Below are 26,344 nucleotides of genomic sequence, written 5' to 3' on the forward strand. Positions count from 1 at the left end.
CTCTCGTCCTAGTTTCATCAGGTATTTCCTCTTTCTTTTTTTTCTTTTTAGGCTCTCATTTTAAGTCCTCTACATTTCAACCATGCCTTCATCTTCTAGTCTAGAGAAAGAGATAGACGACTACCAGGACGGTTCTTCTGAGAGTGACGGTAGTGTAGATAGTTCGTCCTGTAGTGATTCCTCAGACGAGCATTACTCGTCTGGGGTTCCTGGCATTCCCTTAGAGGAATTTCAGGAACAACGACGTAGGGCGGCTTCTGGATCTGGGGCTAGTTCGTCCAGACAGCCATCAAGTCCTCCTCAAGACGAGGAAGAGGACGAAGATGTAATCTATAGTTGTGCCCCAGAGGTAGCATCCACCTTAGACGATGCTAAGTTAAAAACTCTTGTAGATAGATATCAAATCCCTAAAGAGCTTAACCCTCGTCTACCCCATCCTGGAGAATGGTGTTGTTCCCCTTCCTCTGGCTTAGGGGTATACGCTTCTTACCTATTAGCTGGCCTTAGGTTTCCCTTAAACTCTTTCTGCAGAGACCTCTTCCAAAGGTTGGGTATTGGGCCAAACCAGCTCAACCCCAATGGTTGGAGGACGATAGTTGCCATGCAAGTATTATGGCGTGAGGCATTGGAAGGGAACCGTCCAATTACAGTGGACGAGTTCCTTTACTGTTATAAGCCCTCAGAGATCAAAAAATCTGCTGGGTTCTACCAGTTCTCGTCCAGAGGTTCATATTACAGTTTAATAACGGGCCGTAGTTCGTCTGACCGGCTTTGGAAAAAAGAATTTTTTATTATTTCTGGAAATTGGGCTGGGGACCCAGCTGATGTGGGTATTCCCCTCTTCCCTCCTTTTACCAGCCCTCTAGGTCGTCTTCGTCCTAAGGGTATGTTTTTCTTTCCATTTTATCTTGTTTGTCCTTCAAAAATTTTTATCTGTCACTCGTCTAACCCTTTATCTTGGTGATGCAGCTGTCGTTCGTCCACGTTTGGATAAGTTTTTCTTGGATCAGATAGAAGTGGTTCGCACTTTTCCAGGAAGGACTTTCCACGACTTGCTTACTTTTACTCGTCTAGCAACTTGGGGACTCGGTCCAACTCCTACTGCTGAGAACTTAAGTCACGAGGAGCTCACTCGTCGAAGTAAGTGATCGTCCACTGTTTCAGCTCTCCTTTCCCCTCTTTTTTTTTTATCTTATTATATATGTTTTTTTTTTATATTAAATTTCCTCATCATAGGAATAAGCACGATGAGGGAAAACAAAGAGAGAACAGTGGCTAGCGGGGACGAGGATGTTGCTGCCCCTACTGCTAAAGTGGCTTCCGTCCAGGCTGGGAAGAGGAAGTCTAAATCAATCTCGAGTACTGTGGATCTGGACGACCTCCCCAGTCGTCGTGGCCACAAAAAACAAAAACCAAGGACTTCCCTTCCAAAGGTTCCCAAGTTTGTTCCACCAACAGTGAACTTGGACGAGCCTGTGGTGGACGTGGAGCCCGTCCAAACGGTTCATCCTGTTCCGTCTGATCCTCCCCCTGCTCCTAAAACTTCTCACAAGCCTGACCCGTCTGAGTCCTCTGATCGTCCCTCTAATTTGGTTCTGGACGAGGGTTATGCATGGAGGACGTTCAAAGGGATCGTCACTGATCATGAGGTTAACGAATGTTACAACATGTCAGTGAAGAAGTTTGAGCGTTCTGGCATCCATGACCTTTTCAAGGTAAGTTTCTTCCTCGTCCTTGTGTGTAGACATTTAATTTTGAATGAAATGTCTAACTCCTTTTCGTCCAAATGCAGGCTATGTCAAAGTTTTATACAGCGACCTGCCAGGCCAAGGAGCTTGCTTCAGAGGCCAAGACAGCCAAGGATAAGGCTAAGGAGCTGGGCCATGAGGTTTTGCTCAAGAAGGGGGAGGTCATTAGGTTGACAGAGGATTTTAATCGTCTGCTGGGAAGCGAGACGAAGTTGAAGAACGAAGTGGAGGAGCTCAAAGCTGACAACTTAGAGAAGGATACCCGCATCGTCCATCTCGAGGGACAAGTTTCAGAGCTTACCTCGTCCTTGGAGAAGGCACGTGAGGAAGCAATTGCTGCCTTTAAGAAGTCTGACAAGTATAAGAATCGTCTAGACAGTCTTATGCAGTTGGGTATGAAGACTTCCGTGCTGATGCCAAAGAGGCGTATCCTGATTTGGACTTCAACTCGTTCAAGCTTCCTCTTGCTACAGAGAGTTCCGTGTTGCAGACGAGTTCCGAGGACGTCAACATCATGGACAATGCTAACACTGAAGTCATTCAGGACGACCCCAAGACGAGCTTGCCCAAGTGAAATCTATTTCCTTAGAAAATTTACTTTTATTTGCCTTTTCATAGAAGTGCCTGTTGTTTTGGGCTTTTACTTCTTTTTCTTTTTTAAAGTTCATGCAAGTACAATCATCTCGTCCAGGATTATGGACGAGTTTTATATACATTTTCATATTGAAAACTGAAGGGGTTTTTGGACGTTGATCGTCCACCCTTTGAATTTCATGAAAGAAATGAATACTTCTATTTTTACTTCCATTGTGTTTGAATATACACGTTTCCTGCTTTATGTAAGAAATTTTTATTTTCATATCAGCAGTGTGGTTCGTCCATCTAGGAATTCAGTTCACCTCGTCTTGGGCATGTGGGTGAATTTTATTACATCACCAAGATAAAGTAAATTGATTCCTTTTGGCTAGATTTTTCATCATTCCAAAATTATGGACGATCATTTTGTCATCCTTGATGATTAGACTTTTTAGCGTTTTCTCGTCCAATGTAATGGATTGTTAAGCTAGTTTTGCTCGTCCATGTCTCGGACGAACACTTTTGGGAATTCACCTCGTCTTGAGGTCTAGACGAGTATGCCCTTTTCATCTCGTCCCATGTTCTGGACGGATGAAACTTTGCTTTATTTTTAGCTTGGGTTTCATCTCGTCCTATGTTCTGGACGGATGGACCTTAGTTTCATTTTCAGGTTAGGTTTCATCTCGTCCTATATTCTGGACAAATGGACCTTAGCTTAATTTTCAGTTTAGATTTCATCTCGTCTCTTGCTTTGGACGGATGTACCTTTTCATCTTTCCTTTGGAGGAAGGCTTATGGACGATATATCCTTGCGTCCAAGGATTTCATTCGTCCATGCTTGCTTTCTTTTTGCGGATCAATCTGAATGAACATTTAAGGATTCCAATAATATACTTGAAAACAATATATATATATTTGAAAATCCAAACTTATGTAAACATTCGTCCACAGGCATGGCACATGCTCATGAGCTAGTGCCTTATTGAATTAAAAATACAAACCAACTCATCCATGAATAGCACAAAAGTGAAAACACTAATGTACTTTCTAGGGGATTATTAAAATACTTAAAAACACTTGATAGTAGTAAACACTTCTACTCGTCCAGATATCTCGTCCAAGGACACTGGTGAAGAGTCAGGACTTATTGATGGTACTTCCTGAGGTGCTCAACATTCCAAGGGTGTTCCAGCCTCCGCCCTTCAAAGCTTCCAAATAGTAGGATCCTTGCCTTTTGCAGTTGATAACCCTATAAGGTCCTTCCCAATTTGGGCCAAGTTTCCCGTAGGCCGGGTTTCTTGTTGCCAAGGTAACCCTCTTCAAGACGAGATCCCCAATGTTGAAACGCCTAGGCTTCACCATAGCGTCATATTGTCTTGCCATGAGATTTTTGTACCTTGCTGTCCTCTGTTCTGCATCCATCCTGACCTCGTCCATAAGGTCAAGGTTAAGACGGAGCTGTTCCTTGTTTTCTTCAGTTTGATACTTCCTCACCCTGTGGCTCGTCATGTGTACTTCTGCTGGTATAACTGCCTCGCTTCCGTAGGCTAGTTTAAAAGGAGTTTCTCCTGTTGGAGTTCTCGCTGTCGTTCTATAAGCCCATAAAACACCTGGTAATTCATCCGGCCATATTCCCTTTACCCCTTCGAGCCGAGTCTTGATGATCTTCAGCAAGGATCGGTTCGCTACTTCTGCCTGGCCATTGGCCTGTGGGTGGGAGGGTAAGGAGTAGTGGTTCTTCATTCCTAGCTGTTCACAAAATTCCCTGAAAGGTGTGTTGTCAAACTGTCGTCCATTGTCAGACACTAGTACTCTAGGTACTCCGAATCTGCATACAATGTTCTTCCAGACGAAGTTCTTGACATTCTGCTGCGTAATTTTGGCTAAGGGTTCAGCTTTCACCCATTTTGTGAAGTAGTCTATTCCCACCACCAGAAACTTCATTTGCCGAGTTCCAGTCGGAAAGGGCCCCAAAATGTCTAGTCCCCATTGCGCGAAAGGCCAAGGGGCCATCATTGGCGTGAGATATTCTGCTGGTTGTCTGGGAATGTTGCTGAAGCGTTGACATTGATCACATACTTTGACATATGCTTTAGCATCAGCTTGGATGGTTGGCCAATAGAATCCGCTACGGATGACTTTATGGACGAGTGATCTGGCTCCCGAATGGTTCCCGCATGCTCCTTCGTGAACCTCCCTCAACATGTAATTTGCTTCGTCCGGAGCCAAACATCTTAAGAGAGGCTGGAAAAAACCTCTCTTGTATAACACCTCGTCTATAAGCACATACCTGGCTGACTTGACCCTGAGCTTCCTAGCTTCGTCCTTCTCTTCTGGAAGCCTTCCGTCCTTTAAGTAGGACACTATTGGGGTCATCCAATTTCCTTCTCCCTCTATCTGCATCAGTTCTGGAAGGTCTATACTTGGCATGTAGTGTACATCATCCATATCGTCCAACGCCTCATTCGCAGATGCTTCCTTTGCCAGAGTATCTGCCTCCACATTCTCTTTCCTTGGGATTTGAACAAAATCTGCTTTTTTGAATTTCTTCACAAGGCGTACTACCTTCCTTAGATATTTCTTCATTTTGTCTTCCTTGGCTTCACATGTTCCATTGACTTGGCCTATGACCAGTTGAGAGTCTCCCAGGACAAGTATTGAGTCTGCTTCTATAGATTTGGCCAGTTCCAACCCCTTTAAAAGGGCTTCATACTCCACTTCATTGTTAGTAGTCTGGTATTGCAGACGGGCCTTGTATTTCAATTTGTCCCCTTCTGGCAACTGCAAAACAACTCCTATTCCTCCAGCATATAATGTAGATGATCCATCTACATGGACGACCCATTTGTTGTTGTATTCTCCTTCCCCCAGGTCTTCGTAACTTGGAGTGAACTCTGCGATGAAATCTGCTAGGGCTTGAGCCTTTATTGCATTTCTCGGTTGGTACCGAATGTCGAATTCACTAAGTTCAACTGCCCACTGAATCAGTCGTCCTGCGGCTTCCAGCTTGTTCATTGCCTTCTTAAGCGGATGGTCTGTCATGACATTGATGACATGAACTTGGAAGTAATGTCTTAACTTCCTAGAAGCCGTTATCAGTGCAAAAGCCAATTTCTCCATGAGCGGATATCTTCCCTCTGCTCCTCTGAGTGCCCGGCTAGTGTAGTACACCGGTTTTTGTATTTTCCCCTCTTCTCTGATTGAAGCTGAACTTACGGCGTGTGGGGACACCGCTAAGTATAAGTACAGTTCTTCTCCTTGCACGGATGGGCTTAATAATGGGGCCGTTGTGAGATAGTCCTTCAGGTCTTGGAAGGCCCTTTGGCATTCGTCCGTCCACTCAAATGCCTTCCTGAGGACTTTAAAGAAAGGTAAACACTTATCTGTGGCTTTCGAAACAAACCTGTTCAAAGCGGCAACTCGTCCTGTGAGGGATTGGACTTCCTTGATATTCTTCGGTGGCTCCATGTTCAATATAGCCTGGATCTTGTCCGGATTTGCCTCAATTCCTCTTTGCGAGACCATGAACCCCAGAAACTTTCCCGACGATACTCCGAATGCACACTTGCTTGGGTTCAACTTCATCTTATATTGCCGAAGTGTTTCAAAGGTTTCCTGTAGGTCGTCTAGATGGCTTCCCTTGTCTATGCTCTTCACAAGCATGTCGTCGACATAAACCTCCACATTCCGTCCTATTTGTGGACGAAACATATGATTCACTAACCTTTGATAAGTTGCCCCTGCGTTCTTCAAGCCGAAGGACATCACTTTGTAGCAAAACAAGTCTTGGCTGGTAATGAAGGAAGTTTTTTCCTGATCGGCTTCATCCATCTTGATCTGATTATATCCTGAGAAGGCATCCATGAAGCTCAGCAACTGATGGCCAGCAGTAGAGTCCACCAATTGATCAATGCGTGGCAGAGGATAACTATCCTTGGGACATGCTTTGTTCAAGTCAGTGAAGTCTACACACATTCTCCACTTTCCATTAGCTTTCTTCACCATCACCACATTGGCTAACCAATCCGGGTAATAGACTTCCTTAATGAACTTTGCCGTGGTCAGTTTTTGAACCTCTTCCTTGATTGCCTTGTCCCTCTCGGGAGCGAATACCCTCTTCTTCTGACGGATAGGCTTAAAAAAGGGGTACACATTCAATCGATGAGTGATCACACTTGGGTCGATTCCTGGCATGTCGTCATGACTCCATGCAAATATGTCGATACTTTTTCTCAGGAATTGGATGAGGTCTTCTCTTGCCTTCTCCTTCATACCTGTTCCAATTCTGGTAAATTTCTCAGGATCATCTTCTTGCAAAAGAACATTTTCCAACACTTCCGTGGGCTTTGCAATAACTCTTCTTTCCTCAATGCTCATTGTCTGCACCTGTTCGTCCAAAGCCATCATGGCTAAGTAGCATTCTCTAGCTGCCAACTGATCTCCTTGTGCTTGTCCTATCCCGTACTCCGTAGGGAATTTGACTGATAGATGGTAGGTCGAGGTTATCGCCTTCCAACTATTAAGAGTGGGTCTTCCAATGATGGCATTGTATGAAGAAGTACAGTCTACCACGAGGAAATTGACTTCCTTGGTTATCTGTTGCGGGTATGACCCTACCACAACTGGTAATGTAATGGTACCCACGGGCTGCACCTTCATTCCTCCAAATCCTATCAGCGGCGAGCATACTGGACGAAGTTGATCTCGTCCAAGCCTCATCTGTTGGAAGGCGGGGTAGTACAATATGTCTACTAAACTTCCATTGTCAACTAACACCCTTCTGGTTGTATAATCTGCAATGAGCAGTGTAATGACGATCGCATCGTCATGCGGGTGATGGATCCTCTCAGCATCTTCATCGGTGAAGGAAATGGTTGGCTCGTCCATTGATCTCGTCCTTGGTGTTCGTCCAGAGAGCTGGACATTTTGTACCGCTTTGAGATACGTCTTCTTCGACTTGGAAGATTGCCCCATCGGGTTCCCTCCAACGATAATCCTTATCTCTCCTAGTGGGGGCCGGGATGATTCCTCTATTTTGCCTTTCAGCTTCTCATCTGTACGATCCCTTCCAACAAAGTGCTTCAACTTTCCTTGCCTGATAAGGTTCTCAATTTGCTGTTTTAGGTCATAACACTCATCCGTGTCATGCCCATGGTCCCTGTGAAAGCGACAATATTTGTTCTTATTGCGCTTGTTGGGATCCCCTTTCATCTTCTCTGGCCATTTTAAAGAAGGATCGTCTTTAATTTGCATGAGCACCTGATTAAGTGGAGCGTTCAAGGGCGTATAGTTCTGGCTTCTTCCCAAGGGACCTGTCTTCCTGCCATCTCGTTCCTTCCTATCTTCCGTCTGTCCCTTCTTTGGACGAGGGGCTTGTTCTGAGTGTCGAGCTGGGTGCGCTTCTATCCTCTCAGCTCTTTTCCTCTTCTTGGCTATGATTGCATCTTCTGCATTCATGAAGTTCTGAGCCGAATGGACGAGCTCGGCCATGGTTTGAGGCTCCTTCTCATATAGCTTGTGGATAAATAAATCCGAATTAATCCCGTTGTGGAAGGCTGCTAGTAGAAGCTTGTCGTCCACCTCGTCCACACTAAGGGCTACTCTGTTGAAGCGAGTGATGAATGACCGCAGGCTTTCGTTCTCCCCTTGTTCTATGGTCAGTAAGCTGGACGAAGAGCGCTTGTGCCTCTGTCCCCCGATGAAATGGTTAACAAACAATTTGCTTAACTCTTCGAAAGAACTTACGGAACTTGGGGGGATTTTACTGAACCAAACTCGTGCCGGGCCTTTAAGGGTAGTAGGGAAGGCTCGACACATGATTTCATCAGGGACCCCTTGAAGGTGCATTGTTGTCTTGAATGTTGCAATGTAATCAAAGGGGTCACGCGTCCCATCATACGAGTCCAGGGAAGGTAGTTTGAACTTTGATGGTAGAGGGTGGCCATTGATGGAAGCCGTAAAAGGAGAGTCAGTCCTGTGGACCAAATCCTCTATAGGATTCGTTCTCCTCATGTTCTCCTTCATCTCCTCCATGACTTTCTTCATTTGGTCCATCTCCTCTTTTAAGTGTGGCACTGTCCGTGAAGTGGTGCCTCTAAACTGACTTCCAATCTCAGTATTCTGTGTGTCACCATGGCCTTGTGTCTGCCCTGCGTGTTCCTCACGTGTCTATCTCCTCTGAGTGATCTCCATCCTTAACTCCTGGTTTTGGCGAGTCAATTCCGCCATTGCAACCGCCATGGATTGCATATTCTGAACGGATGACGTCTGCATGACTGGTGCAGATTGGCGATCACGCTGGGGATCACTTGAAGCGCCTCTGCTTCCCTGACGGCCAGGGCTAGTAGCCCTCGACCTGGTCCTGACCATCCTAACCCTTTGTCGCGGAAAAGAAAGTCGCAAAACAACCTTCGCTCCCCACAGACGGCGCCAACTGATATCGCTCCGAATCAGTAAGGTGGATGGCCTGGCTTCGGTGGGCTATCGAAACGGTTGATGGCCTGCAAGGAAGGAAACACAATCAAAGAGGAGACCGGAGAAGACCGGTCGAACCCCCTCCGATGGAGAAGTCAGTTTCGTAGAGAAGGAAGTTCCAAGTATTTTGGAAAATTGTCTGAGAGAAAATCTTACCTCTGTCAGGTTCAGACCGGTCCCTTATATAGGGAGCCTGGGACGGTTACTTGTCCAATAACCGTCCCAGGATTTGTGGAAACCAACAACTCCGGAGTTAACTACCTCAACGGATATAAAACTGTAACCGCTAATGGAAGTTAACTTATTCGAAGGGTTTGTTGAGATAGTTGCGGGTTTAGTCAAAAGTCTAAGTGTTGAGCTTCCGTCCGTCTAGCGTAGGACGGTTTAGTCATCCAAGGATATCTAACGATTGCTCATGGACGAACCTAATGGACAATCATGTCTTTCATAGAAGACAGTTTATGGAGTGGTGCTATTATTCATGGACGTTTCTTCTTCTTCTGGATAAACTCTGGGATCAACCTGCGTTGTAGGCTCTGGACGAGCCATTTGGACGAGCTGGAGATGGATTATTTTCCGCTTCTCTATCAGAGAGTAAAGGCCCCTAGGTGAGTTTCTTTTTTTGTTTGGTGTGTAGCTTGGAATAAGATCCTAACGGGTGATAACTTGAGATTGAGGAGATTAGATTTTGTGGACTAGTGCATTATGTGCCATTATTGTAGAGAGACAGTAGACCACTTACTTCTTCATTGTGAGATGGCTTATCGATTATGGAGTTTTATCTTTATAACTTTTATCGATTATGGAGTTTTATCTTTATAACTTTTGGCTTGTCTTGGGTTATACCTAGATCGATACCAGAATTTCAACCCATGAATCCAAAACCTGAAACTTCCAATTAGTAGAAAACTACCAAAAGCCTAACCCTAATAAAACCCCAATTGGGTTAGCCTTGAATTCCTTAGCTTCTGGTTGTCCTGGACATTTTAACCTCGTTATGGGCCTAGAAAGTAAAGCGTTGGGGCAACTTCCTTGTGTTCACAAAAGTTATACTAGGTGTCGGTTTGGATTCGGCGTCTGCGTTTTCATTTCAAATTTTTTTTTTTTTTTTACATTCACGCGTTTCAGGGAGACAAAATTTACTGTTCACAACTGTAGCAACACTGTTCACGCACTGTTCATGGGACCCACAGCCACTTTATTCAGAAAAAATATTAAAAATGGGTTCCACGGTACTATTCACACATTTAAAAATTATTTTGCTACAGTGTTTTCAGTTTTCAGTTTTCAGTTTCAATAAAAATAAGTTCAATCCAAACGGACCCTAGGTATAACTTAAGCCAACTTAAGCCTCGCTCTCTCTCTCATATATAAAGAGGGATTTTGCCCAAACAAAAGGAAAAAAACAAGTAAAAGTCTAAAAGACAGTAACATAATTTTGAGCAAAATTTCTATGGTTGCGTAACAATTTTCTCATAAAAAGCTCAATTTCATATTTGATGGCATAAATAGTTTTTGCAAATTGATCATAATTGTAGGATTTGAGAGAATTTGAGAATTGAATGGGCTAAACATCTTGCCAACAAAAAGCAAGTCAAGTTATAATATATACATTTAATTCATCTAAAAATGGTTACATTTTGCCCGTATTGAAAAAAAAAAAATCCTTTCTAAGGTTTGCTAATTTACCACCTCACATATGAAACAAATCTCATCCACAAGAAGTTGGATCCTAGATTTCACAAATTGAAATAATAAAATAATAAATATATATATATATATAGTGTGCGTTTGGGATGGATTATTTTTTTCCAATTTATTTTACTATTCAGCTTTTTTTTGCTACTATTCATAAGTCTCACTGCACTTTTTGGTACTATTCATGAGTTCCACTGTATTGTTTCAGCTAATTTTTACCTTTATCTACAGTACTTTCAACAAAAAGTTTTCAGTTTCAGCAAAATAAGCAAATCCTAAACGGACGCATAATCTAGATCTCCTTGTTGTGATGGATGCCCCAATTTGCTAATTTTGTAGAGACCCGAACTTGTTTTAAAGCTTTGTTTGAATGATTTATTAGAGTACCAACTTCCAAGCAAGCACTCACTCCATCAAATGCAAGAGCTATTTTTTCAACTTCTACTAAAGATTTTAATAATGTAGCAATTAATTAATGTACAAAACGATGAAAGAATTAGAACTCTAAATAGCTTCCACATCTCCTCCCATATATATGGATCGTGCAATGAGTCAAGTGATATAGATGATAACTATAAAATTGGTAGTCCCAATAAAGATCAAGTTAGCATATAGGTGGAAGGAAGTGTTGCATATTTTCACAAAGGGAGGGAGGGGTGGATCCCAAAGAACTACTTCTCAATAGCAATAACAAAATAATAAGATGACAATTTCTCTAACCAACATATATAAATTATGCAATCATCATACTCAAAAAGTGCACGTTCTTAATTTTAACAAAATGACAGACTAAAAAAAAAAAAAAACGATCCAAGCAACTGTCTTTCTTGATGGAGCAACTTCAGATAATGGGAGGAACTCTTGCATAGGTGTAATCATCAGAGATTGCTCAGGCAACCCCATCAGAGCTCTAAGCAAACCCCTCCCATCAGACTTTTCTGCCAAGGTGACTGAGGCATTTGCCCTTCTCCAGGGAGTCCCTTTCGCTTCAGAGATGCAGATTTCTCATGCCATCTTTGTGTCAGACGCTCTATCAGTGATTCAAGCTCTAACCTCGGGAGACTTAGGTGGTGAGGTTGGTCATATCCTTCATGATATCAAGTCTTCTTCGCACTCCTTCTCTTGTTATTCCTTCAAGCACTTGAAAAGGGACAGCAACAGAGCAGCTCATGCGTTAGCAAGGGAAGCTAAACTATCAGGCCAAACTCAGATATGGAAGGGTGTCAACCCCCCTCCCATTCAGCAGATTCTTAGGGAAGACTTGTTGTAATTTCTGCCTGTTTCCTTGCTCTGTTGTAATTCAATTTCAAGTTGGAATGATACTCTTCCAAGTTTACCATTTAAAAAAAAAAAAACTGTCTTTCTTGAGCTAATAAAAGAGAGTATAGATATTTGCTGTTGCATTGGACCCCCTGACTTAGAAACAATAACAATGGTCTTCTCAAAAAAAAAAAAAAAGTTTACTGAAAGTGAGACAAATTAAGGACAGACGAAAAAACAGAGTAAGACAGAAATGTGCGAAGGAGAAGAAGAAGAAGAAATTTGGTAAATAGAACAGAAATCAAGATTTGGAAAAAAAGGATGACAATGAACAACGGCAATGAATAAAAGCAGGGAACGAAAGGAGGGAGAGGGATGACGAGGAATGGGATTCACTTCACTTGCAATCCTTAATTGCCAATGGCGTCTAAGGGACGATTCGGCTTTGTTTGTACCAGTTGAAGACGAAGAACTCGCGTAAAACGGGACCACGACAAAGACTTTTAGGCACAGCATGAAGAAATAGTAAAATGGACTTGAAAGGGGCTTTTTATTATTTTATTTTTTTTAGTTGGACTTGAAAGTTGAGAGGGACGTGCATCGGAAAGTGAGAAAGTCATAAGGAATAGAAGCGGTGAGCAGTAACACAGTATTTTTTTTTTTTGGAAAAAAAAAAAAGTGGGTCCGCTCAGCAAGATCCGACAAAGCACCTTTTAGCGGGATAATTAATGAAGAGTATTGACCAGGAACATCGTTCTGACGACAGGGTGGAATGGTACTGGTAGGTGATTCCACATATAGAATTTTCCAAATCGTTTCGACAATTTCTTCTATAAATTCTGGCTCAGGCCTGCAATTGCAAGAGCACCCACAATTATTATTATTATTATTTTTTATATAAAAAGAATAGAAGTTAGTGATCATAAAATAAAAATAAATAAGCTACGAAAAATGGAATGAAATGCCAAAATACATTAAATTTTTACATAAGGTAACAAATTAGTAAATTATTTATTGTCTCATTTATTATACTTAAATTATTTTTCCCCTTTTTATTGAATATACATACACACATATTATATATGATTTTAAAATTTGATCATCAAATTATAGAAATATCTTAATAAATCAAAGGCTAAAATATTCAAGATTATAATAACAATAGGGAAAAATGAACAAACAAGAGAGAGAGGAGTCAGCTATAAAATGAACAGAAGCACCAACCAATAATAAAAATCTACTAATTGAAAGACCAAAACTAAGTATTATTGATTTATAGTGTCCTATTAACTAAATAGGGAAAAATGATCAATAGAGGGCCAAGTAGGTACTTAATAATACAAGGTAACGCATTTCATAATCAATGGCAACTCCACCATCTGTTGAAATACTTCAATCTCTGAATAAAAGGCACCAAAAGACTCGGTATTTTAAAAATTACACCTATGACAACAACTAAGTCACCATGTGATTGAAAACAAAAAATCATCATGCGATTGCATGCTTCTATTGGCTATCTAGAATATGAAATATCTTAAAGTTAATTTCTGTATTAATTACAATGGAATCAGTTTTTATAATTGACAAACAAACACCTGAATATATGAGAAATCTTAGTTGACAATAACATTCAAATTCTTTTTCGAAGAACTCAAATATATGCCATTTAAAATTTTAAACACATTTCTAGAGATTAATCCATACACACAAAGATCCTGATAAAGCCCTACTTGTCCTACACTCATACCTGACCTCCATGACATACATGGCTGATCTGAGAGAATAGCACACTAACAGTTAAGACTCTCTAAAATTTGACTCCAGACCATTATTCTATCAAATTCATTCAAAAATCTGCACATGTCAACTTAAAATTGCTAAAAGCTATAATGAGTTTTTCATGTTAGAGCATTGCTGCCAATAAAGATGTTCAGCACACAAAAAGCATATTATATTGTGTTTTCCCCCTCTTACCCCCCCCCCCCTTCCTCCCTTGCCAATATCTCCGTACCAACACAGCACACTCCAACTGCTGTGTATTTTATAAATTACACCTATGACAGCAACCAAAAAATCATCATGCGATTGAATACTTCTATTGGCTATCTAGAATATGAAATATCTTAAAAGTTCACCTCTGTATTAATTACAATGGAATCAGTTTTTATAATTAACAAACGCACACCTGAATATATGAGAAATCTTAGTTGACAATAACAGTCAAATTCTTTTTCGAACTCAAATATATGCCATTGAAAATTTTAAACACATTTCTAGAGATTAATCCATACACACAAAGATCCTGGTAACAAATTTCATAATCAATAGAATCAGCTTTTATAATTAACAAACAAACACCTGAATATATGAGAAATCTTACCGATATGGTCTCAAATGCAAGCCTGCCAAGTTTGCAACGTCCTTCAAAGTAGCCTTCCAAATGTTCACCTTGTCTTCAGGGCCATTCAGGATTGCTTCCGCAAGATTCCCCTTATGTTTTCGCACCTCGGATGGAGACACGTCATAAAAAATAGGCAGCACCGTTTGATTTAACACCCTTTTGCATTCCATGATCTTCACCAGCTCATCCAGGCACCAATTGGAAGTAGCATATTTTTTTGAGAACACCACAACTGCAATCCTTGATGTCTCGATTGCCTTCATCAGCTCAGCCTGAATAAATTCCCCTCTATACACACGAATCCTTTTATGTTCTAAAGCAGCAAAGAGATAGCTGGTAAATCTTGTGCGGGTATCTTCCGCATGAAAACTAATGAAGACGTCATATTTATATGTCAATATTGGGGTTGATAAGGATGGAGCAAAGTTTTCTTGGCCCACAGAATGAGCCATGGTTGCAACACAGAGACCTAACTGAGGTAAGAGCAGGGCGCTGCCTAAACTGAAGAAGAGAAAAGGAGCAAGGACGGATAAGGGTGGAGCAAAGTAATGAGCCATGGTTGCAACACAGAGTGGAGTAAAAAAAGCAAGAACCAGACGTTTCTTTGGGATTTCTCTCTCTTCTTCTTCTTCTTCTTCTTCTTCTTCTTCTTCTTTCCCTTTTTCGTTTTTTAGCTTTCCACGTTCTCTCTCTTCCCCTTTTTTCTGTTTCTACAAGAAATTAGTGTGAATTTAACTTTGTGCACGCGATAGCAAATCATATAGCAATATGACTTTTATGATGAAGTAAGATACCAAGAAATTAGCATGAAACACAAAGGAGTCTAGTTTTCAAGTTTTGCACAGCCTTCAGTCTTGTTGTTCTGTACTTTTACAAAAAGCAACAAAAAGTATTCTAATTGTTTCTTTTGGAATGTTAAATTGAAGGATGTTGGATCTTATTTGACATAACAAGCAATTCAAATTTTAGCTATTGACCACATGTTGGTTCACCACTTGAGAGGAGTGGTAGAGAGAAGAGGATTGAGGTATTAATAGAAACTTGTGAAGGAAATTCCCCCTTTAACTGCAGTGCACAAGCAGAAGTCAGCCTTGTAAAGAAATGTTTGCATAATATAAACTTTGGTAAATGTTCATCGAAGTTAGGGGACCCACTTGGTTGATTCACCAATTTTTTCAGTGTGTATATATATATATATAGAGAGAGAGAGAGAGAGAGAGAGGTCAAATGGTTAATGGTTTTCTGTATGTATACATTTGCTAAAGAAATTTATTGGAGTGAGCCTTATTGATTTGTTTTCGAGCTGATACCTAAGGACCAAGAATTAGTCCTGACTAGAGTAATTTGGAATTTCCTAATACAAAATAAAAGTATCGAAAATGCATGGGTTGGAATCATTTTGTACCTCCCGAAGAAATGCTTTACTAGGTTCTGACAGTAATGACATTTAAGATTTATGTTTGTAAAATTACATCACGCAGGGTTATGTTACACTTGAATCTGTATTACTATGAAAAATATTATAGTAGCTTAAGTTATGGTTGACTCACTCTTGGTCAATTTGAAGTGCTTTCTATAACATCCTTAATAGAATGCCTTTATAGCTTACAAATAGGGTAATCTGAGTTTTCACCTTTCTGAAATCGCAATTGACAATTTGACATGTGAGTTAAAAGTGAAGCTCTTTTCTCGGTCATCTATTACGTGTTAAGAAATTTTTGTTAGATTTACTGGCTAAGAAAATTTGGTTCTGAATATTATTGCATTGTCTATGTCCTCCAGAATTAAATCTGAGGTATTAGATACTGTAGCTGAAAATACTTAGAAGTAAATCAACTAGATTATAGTTTTTCTGTTCAGATTACAGTTAATGAGTTAATCCCCCAAATGAACAGATCACTGTCCTAGCTTTACCGTCCATGTCCTGATTTATGAGTATTGGGAGACCATGTGCATTCTGTATATATGATGCCTGAACACAAAACCTACAATCTTGTTATGTTGAATTCATGTAATATCTCTGATATGCACTATTTGGAAAGCTGGCATTAACGTTCTCTAGATTAGGAATGCCAAGTGCAGCAGCAGGAAAAGACAAAGGAGCCGCATAGAAGACATCAACAGGAAGAGGGAAAAAAAAAAAGAAAGGTTGAAGAGTATCGTAAGATTAGCGCACGCTTGAAAAGGTATCCAGATGAAGGTGTCAGAAAAGCACGGAGACTGGTTTCAACTTTCAAGCTTTCATCAGAGCAGCTGAAGAAGTGGTAGAGGTAATCAGAATGTACAATACCAAAGCCATTACCTCATAAATGGCTTAATCTGTCAAGAGATTAAGGCTTTAAATTTATCAGAATTTGTTTATTTCTAAAGAGTGTTTCCTGCATACACAGGTTAATAGAAATCCTTCGGAAATTTCATTTTTGGATGCTTTTCTTTTCATTACTAAGAAAATATTTTTCTCTTATATCTAAAAACATTCCATTTCATTGCTGTTGATTCTCATAAATCCTTTGAAGCATGTAGCATATTAGCCCTTGTGGTGAACTGAGTCAAACAGTTCAAGTAGCATAATTGTAAGTGTTGATTTCTTAAATGCAGGAAATTTAGGAAGCTGCTGAGAAAGGAGAACTCAATGAACTTGTTCTAATGGACATAATCGCCTTGATTTAGCTAGACAGGATGTAAGTTCATCTTTTGTTGCCTCTAAGTTTTGTGCTTTTCTTCTTATGCAATGTTGTTGTAGTTTAATGTTTTGCATACAATTTTTTAGAATGTAAATGCTTGTATCACTGATTACTGTGATGTTCAAATTTAATGGCTGCTGCTATAAATTTCTCTGTAGGTGTAGGAGTATTTATTGCTTTTCAGCATCAGTTTCTTCAAGTCTCAAATATTTGTACTAAAGGCCTATACTACCACTTATTTTCAAAAACAAAACAAACCAAAAAAACTTTTTTACACGAGTTTGAAGAAAACATTATTTATGAATCTGGAATTTATAAGCATAAAACTCTCAACTAAATATTTCTCATGAAGCAAAAGCAAATAAGGGAAGAAGCGCTACACAAGACAGGATAGTAATCAAGTCTTTCAAACTATAGAAGCTGGTAGGAGTAGCAATTCTGATGAGCAAGGCATCCTTATTGATTAGGGACTGTGATGACCAAAGTTACTCTCAATTGCATAATACTTTTGAATATTTTGGGAGAAAAAGAGAGTTAAAGGTTATCTTCTAGGAGCTCTCTCCTTTAGAAAAGAATAAGGTATCAAACAAAAAGAGAAATAAAACATTGTTGAACCTTCAATCTCAATCTGATATCCAACACAATACCTGTAACTCTGGGAACTTCAAGTTCATATGGGTTAAGAATGGAAATTAAAATCTATGATAGCTAGTCTCTCATTGTTCCTCAGTAGCTCAGCGGTAGAGCAGTTGGCTGCTGGTCATAGGATTTACTAGATATGTCTAACAAAATTTACTTAAGACCTCTTAGTTTGTAATTTTGTTTTAAAACAAGAATTGGGAGCTGCTTTGTCCTTTTCAGCACATGGCTTTCTCATGTCCTTTTATTTGTTCCTCATAAATCTTACTACTATAGCATGAGTTCAATAAAATTTGATGTAATGCACTCTCTTTATCTCTCTCTAGCATTGATTCAGATTTTTATATCATTTTTCCGGGATGAAAAGGATGCCGTAAGAAGTCTTGATCTGTTACACATAAGAGTTGGGGTATACACTACTGTCCATAACTTCATATATAAGTTCCTGGCTTAAAGTTTTTACTTGTTGGTTTCAATATGCATAGGGTTTGAACTTTCAAAACCAAATGGTGAGCTTTATTGAATCTTGTCTGAAATCGTGCTAATATATCGTGGATTCCTAATATAATTGTTCCAGCCTAGCACATCTTGCACCATAATTCCTTATATAATCATTCCAGCCCAGCACATCTTGCACCATAACTGCCAAGTGGGATTCCAATTTTAACTGTTGAAATACATCACTCAGTTCTATTTCCACAAATCACAGCATTTAATACATTCGGAAGGTAGAATCAGAGACTAGAAAGCAGTTGGAACTCAGGAAGAATCATTCTAAAGATTCCCGTGTGGTTCTATATAAATTCTGTTTCTAGATATTTACATTGATCAGCCTTCATCTTACTTCTTTTTAGGAAGGTCCTGTGCCTCACCTAGATATGTGCTTGTTCATGTTATTGTGTATTTCGACACTTGTGGTTACTAATATTGTTGTGGAAGAAGAATGTGAACTTGTTGATGAAAGTGAACGCAGCCTTACCAATCAAAGGATAGAAAAACAGGTTCTAGGAAAGCATGGCAAGGAATCAATTACCAGCTTGCAGTATTGGGCAATTGTAATGGCTTGTTTACACCACCTCAGTTTGTTATTTCAGTAGGCTTTACTTATTTCATGGACTGTGTATCTGTCTTGGCGCAGGTTCTGTCCTGTCTATCTTTATTTATTTTAGTTGGTTAAAATTATAATTGTTTGCAGGATCACACCATTCTTTTTATCACCAGACTGCTGTTGCCTCCAATTCCTGCAGATTACTCTTGGAGTGATAGCCATTTTGATCATCTATGCTCCATTTTGTATGTCCTCGTTGGAATATTGAATGTGAATTGTGTTCAGATTTCTCCTTACAAGGCTTGGTGAGTTGCACTTTAAATCTGTCTACTGCGATATGCATGTGGAGTCAACATTAAATTAGTTATTGGAGTTGTGTTCTATAAGAGGACCATATTCTCCATGGACTTATGTGGTTAAAGGGGTGGGACTAGGAACGGAACCAATATTCAAACCTAGGGGAGGGGGGCCAAGCTTAATGTAAGCTCATCGACTTTCATCAGTGGTATTTTTTCAAAAAAAAAAATGAGGATTTTTAGAAACTAGGACATCAACTCTAGAGGATAGCAACATTAGATCATCACCATTACCTTCTAAATTATTTGTATTTTTTCTTTTGAAAAAAATCCAACATTGCAGGTGACAGGTGACTTCCCCATAATCTACAATTTTTTTTAAAAATGTTTTTATTATTAAAAACAATTCAAATAATTTCTTGACTTGTAAAGTCATGATACTTTATCCTACATAAAATTAATATTTTCATTTTTCATTCCATTTTTTTGTTGAGTTTTCATTCCATTAATTATTTATTTAATTTTAAGATGCTTCATTATTTCCCTATCTTATAAATCTATTGTACCAAAAATTAGTTCCATACTTCCATATAATTTTTTTTTTTTTTATTAAACATTAAAACTAATGCTAACAATTCATTACACAATAAGAAAGTTATAATTTTTCTACTGATCGGTCAAGTGAAACATATATTATTCAGCATGAAAGCATTTATCATAATTCAATTCAAGAGAAAGAAGCGAGAGATCAGGGAGAAATCAGAGAAAGAGAAAAGAGAGAGGTTTCATGAAAATTAAAAAAACGCCGAGCCTCTGTCACAAAACATATAGCAGAGAGAGATATCAGATTAGAGAAGGGAGATCTATGAACGTACCTCGACTCGTGTGTGATTATGAACAGTGATCGGATCAAGACGTGGAGAAGCCAAAGTGTTGGTGTGTTATTTGTGAAGCGGTCGGCAGCTGTGATCGAAGTCAGTGAAGCGGAGCGGGGGTCCGAAGAATCAGAGTTGGAGGTCTTGGGTTGACTGACTCAGAAATTTTGGAAAAAAAATGGTAGGTGTTTTAAGAATTGAGATTGTTTTGTTGGGATTAGGGTATTGCACCGGCTACAATTCACCCACTTTACTCTCACAATATTTTTTCACTTTTCACTTATTTTTACTTTAATTTTTTTTTTTTTTTTTTTTACTTTTAATGTTAATCAATAGTTGAAATTAAAAGTTGTTTTTTTTGTAACTTTCAATTGAAATTAAAAGTTGTTTTTTTTGTAACTTTCAATTTCAGCTGTTCGTAGGTATTGCACTTGATCTTTATCTACCAAAGTCTTCCACTTGTTACTTGCGTTGAACAAATATATCATATACAATTAATTAAATAATAAAAGTTGAGGTTTTATAAAAAAAATTAAAAATTTGGGCTTAAATACTGTAATTGCGCTAAGAGACTTCATCATATTGTATAAATTTTTTAAAAATTTAAATTTTAAAAACATATTTAATTTTTCTTTACCTATAATTTCTAAGTTGATAAAATATATCTTAAATTTTGTTCTTATCAACTTTTTTTTTTTTTTTTAAACTTGGAGTTGTGAGAGATTTTAGAATTGGGAAAGATATAATTAAATATGTTGGAGATAAAGTTGCTTCATATGATACAAATCTTAATTGAAACAAAATTAGATTAACTTTACACTTTTTTTCTATCTTAATTGAAACAAAATTAGATTAACTTTACACTTTTTTTCTAAGGTTGCAACGTAGTGTAATCCAAACACTTGCATCTATGGATTGGGCTTTGAGATGTTTGTTTCCAAGAAAAACAGTGAATTAGGTTTCAACTTGCAATTAAAGAGGTCTAATAAATCATAAATTGTAGCAATATTTATATATTTTTTTTCTTATCTTCTACTGGATTTAAAAAAATAAAAATAAAAAAAGGCAACGTGATATATGATTTCCAAGAGAAGTTGAGTTGAACTAAAACTATTTAAGAATGCTAAAATCAATTAATAAAAAAAAATACCGAATTACTAGTCGTTAAAAAAAAAGATATAAATAAATAAAAAACAAAACAACAACATGAGTTGAACTAAAACTCTCTAAGTTTAGAGTACTCTACTATTTAATAATGCTAAAATTAATCAATAAAAAACCAAAATTAAGTGAAGAACTTCAAAAGGAAAGATTTGGCTTTTTTGATGAGAATCGCTATCTTTTTTCTTCTTCCTCCATTTTTTTTTTTTTTTTTTTTTTTGCGTTTCTATTTTTCTATTAACGTAGTTCAATTATTACTTAAATTCTATGATATTTAAAAACATTTTACATAATGCAATTGATCTCAATTATTAATGCATTTTTTTATTTGGTGTTCTTAATTGATTGTGCAGATTATTACCTCACTTATGGCAATATCAAAATGGCTAGACAAGTAATTTATATGTAAACTTTTACATTTACATTGCAATATAGTTTTTGTTTCTCTTTATGCACTTTTTTTTATTATCTATTTTTGAAATTATTTTGATTGTGGTACCCTAGAAGGTTTATATATAAATATATATATATATATATATATATATATATCACTGAATCTGTTTGGGATGGAACTCATCTACCATACGAAATTAGGAGATTTATGTGAGAAGAACTATCTTCATTTTTTTATGAGTATCTATTTTTCTATTAATGTAGTTTAATTATTGCTTAAATTATATGATTTTTTTTTTAATTTTAGATAATGCAATTCATATTGATTATTGATATTATTTTTCGATTTGGTGTTCTTAATTGATTTTGCAGATTATTTCCTCACTTATGGTAACATTAAAATGGCTAAGACTGGTAATTTATAGGTAAATATTTACATTGCAGTGTAAATACTTACATTTTTTTAATTTATGGAATTTGTTTTTGGTCATATATACAAGAAATTTATATATCATTAGCACTTCTGCTGCTATACATGTTAGCAAGTATAATGGAAAGATTTTTAAGTACCACACACACGTATATATAATTAAATTACAATTTTACTTCTAAGAGCTTTTAGAAATATAAACCTTGCCATAATTTTTAAAAATATTTCATAATATATTTAAAAAAAAAACCTTAATATATATTTTCCATGTAACTTAATTTTTAAAAATATTTTTACTATTTTATTTGTTACAGTATTAGATTTGATTATATTATCAAAAAATTTATATTTAAAATTTTATATAAATTTTTTTTATTAAACTGTGCATCACACGGGCATAATACTAATGATTTGATAAACTCCTACAAATAAATAAGAGAAATATTATATTCATAACATTTTTACTACAAATCCTAAGTCGCAGGTTATTACTGGATGTTATTATTGGGGTAAAAAAGTAATCTTAATGTTAAGTTCAAATTTAGACAAATAGCAACTAACCACTTATAATTTATTATAGAAATATTGTAGATGATATTACCTCTCTATAAATAAAGCACAGGATTTCATCCAAACAAGCTTGCAGCAACTGTTGCAAACAAGGACAAGTGTCAAACAAATAAAGAAACACGTAAAAGGGAAGAGCTCTTAACAGCGTTAGCCAGACGGCCTCTCTCCTCTCTCCTCTCAAATACGCCTCTCTTCTCTCTCATCCGCCTCCACCTCTGTTTTTCTCAGCAACCTCAGACTGGCAAGAGCATCACGGCCTCGTACTGATGGGAAGAAAATACTCTCTCTCTCTTTAAAACCCCATCAACGCCTCTCTTATCCTCATTCTTTGTTCTTCTCAGAAACTCCAACCACTGCCACATGCTCCGCCATTCCCATCCCCACCCACCTCTTCGCCGCCAAGGACCACCGATTCTACTACCCATCTTTTCAAAGCTCCTATTTTTTTCAGGTTTCTTACCAAATCCCTCTGTATTTGATATTATTCTGGTTTGTTCTGTGTGATATATTTGGATGATTTAATTCTAGTTTTTTCTTGCTGTGATAATTAGATTTCTTGTTTGTAATTTTCGTAAAATTACCATTTTGGCTAGCTTGAGTTCTTGCTGTGATATATTTGTAAATTCTTTTTTTTTTGGGAGTGGGTTTTGAGCAATCCAAGCTCCTCTGAAATTAATGACTGTGGCTTGGGAAAGATCTCTGAGGGGATGTTTGAAAGGACAATGGACATGTTTGAATATACTCAACAGTGTGATTAGTTCGCATTTGAAGAAATAGAAGACCTTATGGATGGAGTTGGCCCCATGGATCTAATCAAAACCATTTATGAGCATTGATGGCAAAAAAGGGAGAGGAAGGGAATGCCTTTAATCTGACATCTTCAGGTATCTTTTGAATCACTTTTCTATTGTTCTTTTTTTTTTTTTTTTTTTTTTTGACTGAAGAAGGTAGAATTGATAATTAAAAAAAAAAAAAAAAAATGTCACTATTATTTTATGATACAAAATATGAAGAATGGTTTTGATATTATGTTCTTGATGTCACTAAATAGTAAAATGATATAAAATGATAAAATGATACAAAATCTAAAATGTCACTATTGTTCTTGATATTATGTTCAGCACTATGATGTAAGCTACTTTAGTGGATGTAATCCCCTATGTAGAGAGCGCACTTGAGTTATTAAAGGATTCAGCTTTTGCTGAAGCAATCTTAATTTTATTTAATTTTTACAAAATACGCTAATACGAATTTTAGATTAGTTGCAAACAAAGCCACTATTACAAGTTTGAGAAAAAAAAATCGTAAAGGCTGAATTACCACTAAGATCAGCGGTAAACAAAGAAGGGAAATCTTTGGAATTAAAATGATATGAAGAAATATTGTTCAGAGTTTTTAAACACTCTTGGAAACTGAGGGGCAGATGTTATGTAAGATGAGAGTGAAGTTTTCTGGAAGAATAAGAGAGGAATTTGATTTGGACATCTACTGATGGAAGGAATATATTTTTTGGATTTGAATTGATGTGCAATATGAAAAAGAAATAATTTAACTTACTTTTTGTTTCTTATCATTATGTTGCCTTGTGGTCTAGTTTTCACATATATAAATTGAGATGGGTTCAAGTTACACCTAGTGTAACTTCACAAGAGTTACACCTAGTGTAACTTCACAAGAGTTACACCTTTCTTGGACCATTGATTTGTGTCAGATTCAAGGGTGAAAAAAACACTCATAATCATGTTATTATTGTTCCTTAGAAATTAGTAACTAAGTCATTAATTCTTCTTATCAAAAATAGGAAAATAAAAAACAGCATTAACTCTTTGCTCTCCATCATCATCTTCATCTTCTCTTCCTCTCTCACATGGTCTCGTGTTTTATGTGCTTTCACCCTTGACAATGGAAATTAAGGGCAAGTTCAAGAAACAAATGAAATTTTTATTATAATTTTATGTTTGGGAGTGTTTGATTGCTTCGTTCATTTGCTACCACCTGTGAAGCTGTTCTTTCATGGGGCCATGCTTTCGGTGTTGCACCACCAGTGACAGAGTGTTTGATTGCTTCGTTCATTTATTATTATATTATATCCATTCTTCCCTTCCTCGCACTCTTATAGATATAAGCGTCTTGTTCGATTTCAGTTCTTATAAAATAATTAGTATAACAAATCCTTTTTTTTAACCTTTATTTCTTATATAATTATAGCTTGTATACAAAATTTGTGAAATCCCTTTGATTTTAATTAGAAATAAGTTCTTAAAGGTAGCATATATGCTCTTGCTCTATGGTTGACACGGTGATTGATCTATTGAATAAAATAAATTCATTGAACCTGATACCTTTTTGTAGTGCTTCTCCTACTTTATATGCAGTTTATGTAAAGATATTTGGGGTTAGATCTTAGTTGGGTATACAATTTAACAATTGTATAATTAAAGGTTGCCTGAAAGTACATAGCATACAAAGACCGTGTGAGAGAGGGAGAGAAGATGATGCTAATGATGGAGAGCAGAGAGTTAATGCTGTTTTTTATTTTTCTACTTTTAATAAGAAGAGTTAATGACTTAATTACTAATTTTTAGGGAATAATAATGACATGACCATGAGGTTTTTTTTTTACCCTTAGGTCTAGTACAAATCAATGGTTTAAAAAATGTGTAACTCTTATAAAGTTACACTAGGTGTAACTTAAACCCATTTCATATAAATTATGTTTAGATTTTACAAAATTTAGTGCTGATATATATTGTCAATTTGGGGGGAGTCATTTGCTTTTATTAGTTCCTTTTTTTGGGACATGAAATTCATGCAACTCCTGTTTATTTTGCTTGTGCATGTGTATTTATATATATTTTGATAGATATTTTGCTTGTGTATATTTAATCTGCTTGTTTGTTTGTATTTACATTTAAATGTATCTCAAGGCTCATTTTATTGTGCTTTATTCAGCCACCGCTGTGGGAAAGTATCAACTACAAGTGAAGGAGTGGGAGCTAGCTTTGACCAAAAACAATACCAACATCCCTAATGGATGCCAGGAGAAGGCTGCACCAATTGAAAAGCTACCCACATTTGCTTTCTGTTTGAAGCCATGAGGTTTGGAAGTTCCCAACAAGGGGTCAAAACAAAGGTCACGTAGGAAGTTTTCAGTTTCTGGGCAAAGCAATGCCATCTTGGGAGATCAGGATGGTTTCCATGCTTTTGGTATTTTTTTTTACACTTCTACATATATACTATATTATTTAGACTCATTTTTCCTTGTAACCTTTTCCTTAATTTAGTTGTATCTGTTATTTCAGGAAGAAGATTGAATGGTTTTGCCTCTGTGGATGACAAGTGTGCATATCCGGGTCATAGTTGTGAATCCCATGAGTTCAGCCCCTGAAAATATGTTCATGGCAACAAGGTTATAGACCCAGAACTGCTGCCTGAAATGTATGCAAAGAAGCTAGTTGTTGCAGCATTTCATATTGCACTAAATTGCATTGAACTTGATCCAAAGATGGAGCCCAGGATGTGAACAGTGTTAGAGAGTCTTGATTGTATAAAATCAAAAGGAAGAAAGTAAAGACCTTAGTAGAATTTTGGTTCTTGATGCTGATTTTTTATGTTGAAGGTGTTTGGTTTGTTAGCAGTCCATGGTTGGAGGGGGATTTGGATGTATATTTTCTTGGAAATATTTTTGTGAGCCAATGTATATTTCAACAAATCTATTGCTAAATTTTTATATTTTTGTGTCTATGTATTTGCATATTTGAACAAGGCAGCTTTAGATGAATGCAATAGAGTGATGTGGATGGAAATTTAAATTCAGGAAGTTTAAATTTTGCAATAGATTTGTTGAGCTTTTCCTTTTATATGGCTCTCATTCAAGATTCGGGAAGTTTAATCTTAGATATGGATTTGGTTGGCTTTCCTTGTCAAATATGTAATTAGACCACCAAATTCACCTTCTTGTAGAAAGGATTGCAGTCCCTATTATATAATTTTTCCTTCATGATCACACTTTATCATGAGATTTTGAAAATGCTCTATAAAATTCAAGTTGCAAAGCTTCTAGGTTCTTCAATTCTGACTTTCCGTTGAAA

At 37.3% G+C, this 26,344-nt stretch overlaps 2 protein-coding genes and 1 long non-coding RNA gene across 3 annotated transcripts; 1 reads left to right on the forward strand and 2 right to left on the reverse strand.

Annotated features, from left to right (window-relative positions):
* Positions 1-3,148: 3,148 nt before the first annotated feature.
* On the reverse strand, positions 3,149-8,378 carry LOC115961957. Its single transcript, XM_031080842.1, has 4 exons — positions 7,803-8,378; positions 6,327-7,583; positions 3,721-6,200; positions 3,149-3,185 (listed from the first exon to the last, which is right to left on the reverse strand). Exons 1-4 carry the CDS (start codon positions 8,376-8,378, stop codon positions 3,149-3,151), a joined length of 4,350 nt encoding a protein of 1,449 aa, XP_030936702.1.
* A 5,754-nt stretch (positions 8,379-14,132) lies between these two features.
* On the reverse strand, positions 14,133-14,714 carry LOC115961958 (TMV resistance protein N-like). The gene has a single exon (XM_031080843.1). The coding sequence runs from the start codon at positions 14,712-14,714 to the stop codon at positions 14,133-14,135; it is 582 nt and encodes a 193-aa protein (XP_030936703.1).
* Positions 14,715-22,412: 7,698 nt separating this feature from the next.
* Positions 22,413-26,069, forward strand: LOC115960618. Its single transcript, XR_004085210.1, has 3 exons — positions 22,413-23,137; positions 25,206-25,460; positions 25,556-26,069. It is a non-coding gene; the product is annotated as an uncharacterized LOC115960618 (long non-coding RNA).
* Positions 26,070-26,344: the final 275 nt, after the last annotated feature.

This window comes from Quercus lobata, chromosome 9, assembly GCF_001633185.2.
Source record: "Quercus lobata isolate SW786 chromosome 9, ValleyOak3.0 Primary Assembly, whole genome shotgun sequence".
NCBI lineage: Eukaryota > Viridiplantae > Streptophyta > Magnoliopsida > Fagales > Fagaceae > Quercus > Quercus lobata.

Coding starts and splice junctions, on each gene's coding strand:
- LOC115961957 (XM_031080842.1), bottom strand. CDS start 8,378: ATGGACCAAATGAAGAAAGTCATGGAGGAGATGAAGGAGAACATGAGG. Junction 6,201..6,326: donor GGTTAGCCAATGTGGTGATG/GTGAAGAAAGCT, acceptor GCTGGCCATCAG/TTGCTGAGCTTCATGGATGC. Junction 3,186..3,720: donor GCAGAACAGAGGACAGCAAG/GTACAAAAATCT, acceptor ATGTTCATTCAG/ATTGATCCGCAAAAAGAAAG.
- LOC115961958 (XM_031080843.1), bottom strand. CDS start 14,714: ATGGCTCATTACTTTGCTCCACCCTTATCCGTCCTTGCTCCTTTTCTC.